The sequence below is a fragment of the Lactuca sativa genome, chromosome 4, assembly GCF_002870075.4.
Source record: "Lactuca sativa cultivar Salinas chromosome 4, Lsat_Salinas_v11, whole genome shotgun sequence".
Lineage (NCBI taxonomy): Eukaryota > Viridiplantae > Streptophyta > Magnoliopsida > Asterales > Asteraceae > Lactuca > Lactuca sativa.
In genome coordinates, this window is record NC_056626.2 from 132,172,790 (window position 1) to 132,183,507 (window position 10,718).

A 10,718-nucleotide genomic window follows, 5' to 3' on the forward strand; every position below is an offset into this window, starting at 1 on the left:
TTTTATAGTAATCTCAAAATCATGCTTGGCCTAATTTTGTGTGGAACTGTGGATGGTCCATTGGCATTAGGAACATGTAATTTTACAAATGAACCTAGAACTAGAATCATAAATTTGAGAATTAAACAACATGGTAGTGAAATTCGGCCCCATAGTAAAAGTATCAAAACCGTGAGATTTGAAATTTTTTCTTGTGGACTAGCTATATGACTTAATTTCACCCTTACCAAATAGGTTATTTCACCAATGTAAATAACTTAATTTCACCCTTACCAAATAGGTTATTTCACATTACTCATATAATGTATTCAAGTAACATTCCAAATCATATACTACTAAACCATGGCCTTTTTTTGTGGAAATATCAATATACTTTGCATTTTTGTCCAAATTCTCACATAAACATTTGTTTGTTAACACCATTTCCACTCTAAGATATATTATAACATGGTCAAACATTATCATTAGTCTAACTTAACATTTAAAGAATATTATGACGATAATTACACATTCCTCAGAGTTGTCATCATTTCTATAAAATCATGTCCTTTATTATTCTATAAATTTGGCTTACTTACAATTGTCTTTTAACAAAAAGTTTAGGATATTAAATTAACCATCGAACATGGACAATTTTTTGTCTCCACAATGATAATTAATCACCTTATTGGTAAAACTAACGAAATTCGTTAGTTTTGGTAACATAAATCCTCATTAGATCCGGATTATCCCGACTTGTTTCCTAAGCTACTAATGACGATCCAATCCTAATGAAACTCTAATCTCGTTTAATATATAAACGGTTCTTCGTTCTCAGAAGAGGGTAACGATTATTAGCTCTCGTTTTGTAATAACCATAAAATTCCAACCAATTTAAACTTTTCAAAAACAACCCGATTTCATAAAATTAATACAAAAAGGATTTTCAATACAATTATTTCAGAGTCTTCCCAAAATCTCATCACAAAACATAATCATGAGGAGCGGTAGGTTCATGCCGTTGTCTTGCCACGGTCTCCCGAAGAACCTGAAAAACATTAAACCACAACTGTAAGCCCGAAAGCTTAGTGAGATATCCCCAAAATACCAACCACATATACCATACACGCTAACATGCCATATCATAACAGAACACAGAACAACCATGCACTTCGGGTCTACTGTGTGACTGGTACGCCGCACCGGCCTTCAGTCCATCTGGTCCACCCTCCGAGTCTAACCACATACATCGAGTCTACAGTGTGATTGGTCCGCCCGCACCGGGCCTTCAATCCACCTGGTCCACTCTCTGAGTCTACAATATGACTGGTCCGCCCGCACTGGGCCTTCAGTCGGCCTGGTCCACTCTCCAAGCCTCGACACGTCTGGTCCGCCCTCTTGGGGCCTACAGCCTATCCGGACCGCTCGCTGGGCCTTCGGGATAACCGGTCCGCCCTGTATATGTTGACCTACAGCACAAAGCAGGTCCCGCGTCAACCCAATCCCAGTCCAACAACCATGTGCACATAAACATTCAATCATATAACATATCACATCCAATCAAACCGATCTAACAGATCACATAGCATAACATCATCCTAACCGGTCACTAGCATAACATCATCCTATATACAAGGATACCGACCTTAACCAGGTCTCTAACATATACCATCCTAACTACCAGGATGCAACACAACAAACAAAAACATAACAACGATACCCGTATCACAATCCGATAAAAGGGTCGGCCTTGGTGCCGTAGACCCTGTTGATATAGTAAGGATAAATCACATCGCAACTGCCAACTGAACAGATAAGCCCAAGCTGCTCCGACCACTGAAACGATCTCCACCACTAGCCAACACCAACACTGAACTCAAAACAATATCCAACAATTACCAAAATGCCCCTGGAAATCAACTGGTCAACCCTTGGTTAAAATCAAAGTCAACCCCTGACTGACTCTACTCGCTGAGTCAACCCGATGACTCGCAGAGTCCCCATGCTCAGAACTTTCCCCAATTCGCGACTCAACTCGCCGAGTCACCCCGAGACTCGCCGAGTCCAACAACTCTGAGTCCTTTCACACTCGACTCACCGAGTCATCCCTTGACTCACTGATTCACAGCTCAACCAGAAGAAAGGTTAGGACCTCACGACCAGACTCGCCGAGTCCAAGAACAGACTCGCCGAGTCCAAGGCTATCTACAACCAACTCGCCGAGTTGTTCTTCCAACTCGCCGAGTTCCTGCCCATCTTCAACCAACTCGAAAGAAACCTGACCTTCAGCCAACCACTCCTCAGATTGCAGATGTTGCCCAACATTCAGACCAAACGCCAGATTCCCACTAATAACCCTCATGAAAGATAACCAACAAAATTCCCGACACCAAACCCTTAACCATACCATAACCCTCAAGGAACAACGAATACAATACCAGAAACCACACAACGAGACTAGCAATTATACAATACTCCAAAATAATCACAAATAACAAGACATCAAGAAAGAAACATACCCGCAGCTGCATCCGGACTGACCTGACCTCCTCTGCTGTAAGCTGAAAAGCACAACCTTGAGCCCTTGGGGGCTCCGCTCCACCCTGACCTCCACCCGTAATCCTCAAAGTGGTCGGTGCTGGAGCCTGCACCGGTCCTGCAGCAAGCTGTGGACAGTTGCCTCTCAAGTGTCCAACCCGATGGCAATGATAACAAATCCTCAGATCCCAAACTGGGGCTGTCTGCCGACAATCCTACGGGCAAAATATTGCCCTCACAGTGAACATCCTGGTGATCTTCGTCACCGACTCCGAATCCTGCTTCAGCTCTAGGAACTCCTGAGCCAATCTCTCCCTCTCAACCCGCGGAACATAACGAGTGCTGAACATCTCCCGGAACTGATCCCATGAAACCACAACCCTCTGCGCATCCGAATATGACCCCGTGGTTAATCTCCACCAATCCTTCGCCCCGAGCCTCAACAGGTTCAGAGCACACCTCACCCTTTGATCAGCAGGGCACGAACACGTGAAGAAACACCCCTCCACGTCTGACAACCATCTCATAGCAACAATCGGGTCCTGAACTCCATCGAAGGTAGGAGGCTTCATATTATCGAAGTCCCGATACTGAAAACCCCGACCAGCTCCTCCCCCTACCGCTGCTACAGCCGCTGTAGCCGCCGCGGCAGCCGTCTTTGTGAGAGCCGCATATCGCTCATCAAAATACTCAACCATGGCGGTCTTGATCGACCCAAACAGTTCCGGTAACTCAGCCCGAAACAACGCAACAACCTCATCATGCAGGATCTCACGAATCCTAGCATCCAACTCACATGTGCTCATCTGACCAATAACTTCGGGCGGTACTGACCCACCCTAACCGTCCTCTCCTGCTCCCGATCCCGATCCGGATCTACTCCCAGCATGCCTCGAAACCTCCATACTGAAAACATCGCAAAATATCAGATACTTCCCACTAACCCGGGAACCAACCCCCAACCCATCCCTAGAGGTTATGGTTTCTTTGATACGCGTATGGGTCCTATGCTTTCAGTAGTACGGGCCCATACTACCTTCCACACCTACCCATATTTGTATCAATTATACCACAACACCCTAGTGAAGAACATACATAACAAGCACTCAACCCTCACTCCTAGAGGAACACTGGAAATCTCCCACAAAGGAAACCCTAGTCTAACAGGCATCATAAATCAGGCAACATTATCATGAAATCCTGAAGATCCCTAGCCTAGTACTAGCACGCTGCTCTATCAAAGCTCAAAACAAATTTCATGTATGGTAGTTTGGGGTTACTTACTGGCTCCGGCAGATCGTACCTCTGCGTCCTCCTTTACTCTTTTTGAAAACCATTTTAAATTCTCTTTTGAAAACCCTCCTCGATATGAGACTGGATTCACACGAATGTTCCTCCAATCCACTCAAACCAAGGCTCTGATACCAACTTGTAACAACCATAAAATTCCAACCAATTTAAACTTTTCAAAAACAACCCGATTTAATAAAATTATTACAAAAAGGATTTTCAATACAGTTATTTCAGAGTCTTCCCAGAATCACATCACAAAACATAATCATGAGGAGCGGTACGATCATGCCTTTGCCTTGCCACGGTCTCCCGAAGAACCTGAAAAACATTAAACCACAACTGTAAGCCCGAAAGCTTAGTGAGATATCCCCAAAAATACCAACCACATATACCATACACGCATAACATGCCATATCATAACAGAACACAAAACAACCATGCACTTCGGGTCTACTGTGTGACTGGTCCACCGCACCGGCCTTCAGTCCACCTAGTCCACCCTCCGAGTCTAACCACATACATCGAGTCTACAGTGTGATTGGTCCGCCCGCACCGGGCCTTCAATCCACCTGGTCCATTCTCTGAGTCTACAGTATGACTGGTCCGCCCGTACTGGGCCTTCAGTCGGCCTGGTCCACTCTCCGAGCCTCGGCACGTCTGGTCCGCCCTCTTGGGGCCTACAGCCTATCCGAACTACTCGCTGGGCCTTCGGGATAACCGGTCCGCCCTGTGTATGTTGACCTACAGCACAAAGCAAGTCTCGCCTCAACCCAATCCCAGTCCAACAACCATGTGCACATAAACATTCAGTCATATAACATATCACATCCAATCAAACCGATCTAACAGATCACATAGCATAACATCATCCTAACCAGGATACCGACCTAACCGGTCACTAGCATAACATCATCCTATATACAAGGATACCGACCTTAACCAAGTCTCTAACATATACCATCCTAACTACCAGGATGCAACACAACAAACAAAAACATAACAACGATACCCAGATCACAATCCGATAAAAGGGCTGGCCTTGGTGCCGTAGACCTTGTTGATATAGTAAGGATAACTCACCTCGCAACTACCGACTGAACAGATAAGCCCTAGCTGCTCCGACCATTGACACGATCTCCACCACTAGCCAACACCAACACTGAACTCAAAACAATATCCAACAATTACCAAAATGCCCCAGGAAGTCAACTGGTCAACCCTTGGTCAAAGTCAAAGTCAACCCCTGACTGACTCTACTCGCCGAGTCAACCCGATGACTCGCAGAGTCCCCATGCTCAGAACTTTCCCCAATTCGCGACTCAACTCGCCGAGTCACCCCGAGACTCGCCGAGTCCAACAACTCTGAGTCCTTTCACACTCGACTCACCGAGTCATCCCTTGACTCACTGATTCACAACTCAACCAGAAGAAAGGTTAGGACCTCAGGACCAGACTCGCCGAGTCCAAGAACAGACTCACCAAGTTCCTGCCCATCTTCAACCAACTCGCCGAGTTGTTCTTCCAACTCGTCGAGTTTCAGTCTATCTTCAAGCAACTCGCCGAGTACACCCTTGTGACTCGCCGAGTACCCCTAGATCTGAAACCATACAGAGGCTTTCCAAGCCATGCAGAAGCTCTAAACCATAGATCTACCCTTCTACAAGCCATCCATCATGTAAAGTGGCAAACTTTACGTGAATCCAAAGAGATCTAGACATTTTACACTCTAGAGCTAGGGTTTAGGACAAAAGGACTTCACCAACAACTCTTGAGCATAGACTTTATGGCTTTCTGGATCATTAACAACCTAGATCTGAGGTAGCAACCTCAAATCTTACACCAAACTTGAGATGGACCTCATTTATGCCCCAAAACCCCCCACAATGATAGATCTAGATGTACAAAAGCTCAAACAGAAGATTATTACCTCAAATGAAGGCTCATACTGATGAATGAACCAATTCTCTGCAAAGCCCCTTGCTCTACTCTTCTTGCCCTTCAATTTCCTTCCAAGATTACCTCCTCCAAGGCTCTAATCTCTCACCAAGGAAGGCTCACACGAATTTAGGGTTTCTGGAACTCAAAGGGAAGGTAAAGAGGCGGGGGAAGAAGTGTTATGTTCTTTATATAGGGCTCAACTTCCGAAATTAGGGTTTTCTCCACTTAGCACCAACTCGCCGAGTCCATCCATGTTACTCGCCGAGTCGATCACTTAACACGCGACTAGAGTCGCGACCCTACTCGCCGAGTCCACTCGTGGACTCGCCGAGTTTCCCTCTCACACTTACACTTTTAGCCCTTCAACTCTACTCTTGATATTCCGGGATGTTACACATTTTCATCAAACTCTTACAAAATCTTTCTAGCAAATTGGCTTACAATTTCTGTGTCTAGAATCGTAAGTGTCCACTTGGATTATCGTAGGCTGAATTTCTTGCAACCCAGACATAAGGTAGAAATATCAGTTCGGAAAGTGTTCTCACGATCCAAGTTGGTATCCAAATTTCCACTACAAACCCTAAATATTCTAACAGGTGAGGAGTTTGTTAAACACATGGATCAGTTTATAGACTTGGTTCTCACGAACGTAACTTTATTATAACATGCACAAAATTTCATGTTCGGTTGGGGATGGTTGAAAATATTTAACATAAATTAGTATTACGAGCGTAATGAATCTCATGAGTTATTGGTAGATTTTTTGTAAGAAAAACTCGTTATACATCATGAGTTATAATTTATAAAGACTAGTTCACAACTTAGAGGTTGATTTTTAATAGTTATTGGAAATATGGTCATGAGCCGATTAGAAGTCTAAATATGAACATTTTAGTAAATAGATTTTTAATTGATCTTCATCATCATCATCGAATATTTATAGAACATCCAAGAACTAAGTATCCATCCGTTCTCCTAGGTGTCGATTTCAATAGCATATATGAAATTAAAAATGATATTTCGGGTAATTTCATACATTGTTAAATACAAGTCAACCAATTGATATCTAACCATATCCTTAAAAAATGATGTAATTTAGCAATGTGCATTATATAGTTGATTTAAAAACTTTCTTATATGTATACTTTTATATCTTATCATTGTTTTAAACAGAATTGTATCTAAATCTTTTTGGTGGCATTACATTTGAGAATTCTTTTTTAAGGAAAAAAAGAATTTCACAAATTGAAAATTCCGGTTTTAAGCAATAAAAGTAAACCCAACAAATTGATTGTAGCATATAAGCAACCTAAAAGAACGCTAAAATTAGCAATTGGAACTAGAAAACTGAACGGTGCACAACAAAAAGACCGATACAATTTGTCGCCTTCCTGCCACCCATTGCAACTCCATAACGTGTATACCATGCATACATCACCATAATATCAACCCTATCCTCCAAAACCTTCTATTCCTCCACTCACAACATGAATCAGTTGTCATTACAAGACTTTGATATACATTTCAGGTAATTTTAACATCACATTCTTCTCTCTCATCTTTCTCTCTCTACACCGCCATTATTGATTCCCGATGGTTGTTCATGCCCATAAGTAACGTTTTCATTTCAACATGCACAACTCTTTGGAACCACTCTTCATCTTTCCTCTATATAAACCACCTTCTGACTCCCCAACTTTCATCATCATCACCATTATCAAAACCCTAACCAAAAAACATGTCCATCACCAAGTTTCTTTTGGTTTCTCTTTCTTTATCTTTGGTTTTAGGCATTGCATGGAGCTTTGATTTCCATGAAAAGGAGCTTGAAACGGAGGATAGTTTATGGGATATGTATGAGCGGTGGAGGAGCCACCACAAGGTGGCGGCAAACCACCACGAGAAGGAGAGGCGGTTCAACGTGTTTAAAGCCAACGCGTTTCATGTTCATGAAACTAACAAGATGGACAAGCCTTATAAGTTGAAGCTTAACAAGTTTGCAGACATGACTAACCATGAGTTCAGGACCATGTTTGCGGGTTCAAAAGTGAAGCATCACAGGATGTTGCAAGGGGATCGAATTGGCAACAAGACATTCATGTATGCTAATGTCGATTCTGTCCCTACTTCGGTTGATTGGAGAAAGAAAGGAGCTGTCACCCCGGTCAAGGATCAAGGGCAATGCGGTAAATCTTTAAATATCACTACTTCACTAAAGAGCCGAATTCTTTTTTCGGGATTTAAAGTTTTGATATGTTTGTATGTTACAGGAAGTTGTTGGGCATTTTCAACCGTTGTGGCAGTTGAAGGAATAAATTACATCAAAACAAAGGAGTTAGTGTCGTTATCTGAGCAAGAACTTATCGATTGTGACACTAAAGAAAACCAAGGGTGTAACGGAGGGTTAATGGACTTGGCGTTTGACTACATAAAAAAGATCGGAGGTCTAACTAAAGAGGAATACTACCCTTACATGGCTTTAGACGAGAAGTGTGATTCTAAAAAGGTAAAACCTTTCTAACCATATATATACCGGTTGTGGGACCGGTTGGTGGTGGAATTTCCCATATTTTTAAGTTTTGAAAACAAAATTTAAGCGGATTCTTAAAATTTTGAATTTTTGTTTTTTTGATAGAAGAATGCTCCGGTGGTATCAATCGATGGGCATGAGGATGTACCAAAAAACAATGAGAAAGCACTAGTGAAAGCAGTAGCCAACCAGCCTGTTTCTGTTGCCATTGATGCTGGAGATCCAGATTTCCAATTCTATTCGGAGGTAAAAACTTGAACAAAACAACATAAACATGTTTCTTGATGCTTGAGAGAACATATTTTAATCAAATATATTAAACGTCTTTATGAATAAATCCTTGGAAGTTGAAAGAAGATATTTTGGTAAAAGAATCGAAATGTAAAGATGGGATTTTCATGCAAAGATTTTTGAAACTTGAAACATCATATATCAATTTGAGAATCCAAACATAAAATTACAAATTGTTATACAACTTTAAAGAGCATATATCAATCAAATATCTGAAAGGTAAAGATGGGGTTTCATTATGCACGCACACATTCTTGAAACTTAAAAGAACATAAATCAATCAAAAACTGAAAACTGAAAATAAAGATTGTTTTTTTTGTGGTGATGTAACAGGGAGTTTTTACGGGAAAGTGTGGAACAGAGTTGGATCACGGGGTGGCAGCCGTGGGATACGGGACAACTCTAGATGGAACCAAATATTGGATAGTGAAGAACTCATGGGGAGCTGAATGGGGAGAGAAGGGATACATTAGGATGCAAAGAGGAATTTCTGATAAAAGGGGACTTTGTGGCATAGCAATGGAGGCCTCTTATCCCATCAAGAAATCTTCTAACAACCCCACATCATCCACCAAAGATGAACTCTAAATTACACAAATTCCCACACACATGTACTACTGATTATACCTTTTCTTCATTAAACATTATAGATTTTATCTTTGATGTAATGATAGTACTTTTATGGCTGTATGGCATAAGATCATCGAATAAAGATTTATATTCCAAAATCCACAATTTCAATAGCATAAGCATAGATGTTTAACAATTATTGAACAAAGAGACACGATTGTACATTTGAAAGCAAATAAAGACGAACAACATATATCTTTTTTATTAGTTTGAGTTTCTGTAAAAACATACTTTGTCATCCGTAGCACCTGATGGGGTCGTTGCATCCCTTTCTAGCACTCTGTTTAGAACCTGAAAGTTCACCCTTTTCGAGGTACTGCTGGTGGTACTCCTCCGCTCTGTAGAAAGTTTTGGCCGGAAGAATTTCTGTCACAATTTTATTTTTCAAAGACTTTTGCTTTTCATCCAACGATTCTCTTGCTAAACGAGCCTGTTCTTCACTGTAGTAGTATATCCCTGATCGATATTGGGTACCTGCATCACCACCCTAGAACAAGAACACATTATCGAGTTCTTAGTAACAATCGGAACTTGAAATCAAGAATTTGAGTATTCTGTAATCGAAATTATGAATCATAAAAAGAGATGTATACCTGACGATTGAGGGTGGTAGGATCATGGCGGGACCAAAAGAGGGAGAGCAGGTTGGTGTATGGACAAACAGACGGGTCGAATTCAACCCGGACAACTTCGGTGTGATTGGTGGTTCCGGTGCAGACCAATCGGTAATTAGGGTTATGGACGTGACCTTGAGAGTAGCCGACTTCTGTTTTCACGACTCCCTCGACGCGTTGGAAGGCTAGCTCCACACCCCAGAAGCATCCAGCTCCGAATTCGGCCAATTCGTGACCTGGTTTTCCCGGAGAATCCGTATCTGGGTCCAGTGCAGGATTCTTGATTTCATCGGAAGCCATTTTTTTTTCTTGTGTAAGACGATGTAGGAACTACGAAGTAGACGGAGTTGCGCTATCTACAACAATGGCCTGAATTTCGTCAACGGTCAATGGTCAACTCGTTAATGAATTTCCAAAAGCATCCTCAGACTATTTTGAACTTTTATTTTTAGTCTTATAATTTTTTTTCTATTTTTTTAATATAACAAGAAAGTTTTACATATACACAATGGATAAACGAGTAACAAACTGTGCCGCAACCTCTTTTTTGACTAACAAAACTAATTCTTTTAAAAACATCGATAGATCTTGCAGTCATAATATTACTATGCATGACCCGTTGGACTCTATTGAATAGCTTCACAGCTTCTGGCGCAAGAAAACCATTAATATAATGAAAAATAAATTATAGAAATGGTCTATGTGGTTTGTTCAAATTTGCAGTTTTGGTCCCTGATCGAAAAAGTTGATAGTATGCATCTCTGTGGTTTGGAGAAATTACACTATTTGTCACTCCATCATTAGATCTAACAGCTTAAAATGAGTGTTTTGCCTTTGATTTGAAATAATTAAAAGACTAAACCATAAGGTCAACTCAATAAAACCTATAACTAAAGGGACCAACT

The 10,718-nt window shown here is 41.5% G+C and overlaps 2 protein-coding genes across 3 annotated transcripts; one reads left to right on the top strand and one right to left on the bottom strand.

Annotated features, from left to right (window-relative positions):
- Nucleotides 1-7,454: 7,454 nt before the first annotated feature.
- On the top strand, nucleotides 7,455-9,304 carry LOC111904623 (vignain). Of its 2 annotated transcripts, none has more exons than XM_023900365.3 (4): nucleotides 7,455-7,934; nucleotides 8,019-8,254; nucleotides 8,384-8,524; nucleotides 8,903-9,304. In XM_023900365.3, exons 1-4 carry the CDS (start codon nucleotides 7,487-7,489, stop codon nucleotides 9,155-9,157), a joined length of 1,080 nt encoding a protein of 359 aa, XP_023756133.1. In that variant the 5' UTR covers nucleotides 7,455-7,486; the 3' UTR covers nucleotides 9,158-9,304. The 2 variants fall into 2 exon arrangements, with proteins under 2 accessions (XP_023756133.1, XP_052626400.1); XM_052770440.1 differs by having other exon boundaries at nucleotides 8,387-8,524.
- Nucleotides 9,284-10,147, bottom strand: LOC111904624 (peptide methionine sulfoxide reductase). The gene is made up of 2 exons (XM_023900367.3): nucleotides 9,793-10,147; nucleotides 9,284-9,686 (listed from the first exon to the last, which is right to left on the bottom strand). Exons 1-2 carry the CDS (start codon nucleotides 10,111-10,113, stop codon nucleotides 9,435-9,437), a joined length of 573 nt encoding a protein of 190 aa, XP_023756135.1. The 5' UTR covers nucleotides 10,114-10,147; the 3' UTR covers nucleotides 9,284-9,434.
- Nucleotides 10,148-10,718: the final 571 nt, after the last annotated feature.

Excerpts from the sequence above, each read along its gene's own strand:
- LOC111904624 (XM_023900367.3), bottom strand. The coding sequence starts at position 10,113 with ATGGCTTCCGATGAAATCAAGAATCCTGCACTGGACCCAGATACGGAT. Across the intron at positions 9,687-9,792 it reads CTACCACCCTCAATCGTCAG|GGTGGTGATGCAGGTACCCA; the intron begins GTATACATCTCT and ends TTCTTGTTCTAG.
- LOC111904623 (XM_023900365.3), top strand. The coding sequence starts at position 7,487 with ATGTCCATCACCAAGTTTCTTTTGGTTTCTCTTTCTTTATCTTTGGTT. Across the intron at positions 7,935-8,018 it reads CAAGGATCAAGGGCAATGCG|GAAGTTGTTGGGCATTTTCA; the intron begins GTAAATCTTTAA and ends TGTATGTTACAG. Across the intron at positions 8,255-8,383 it reads AGAAGTGTGATTCTAAAAAG|AAGAATGCTCCGGTGGTATC; the intron begins GTAAAACCTTTC and ends TTTTTTTGATAG.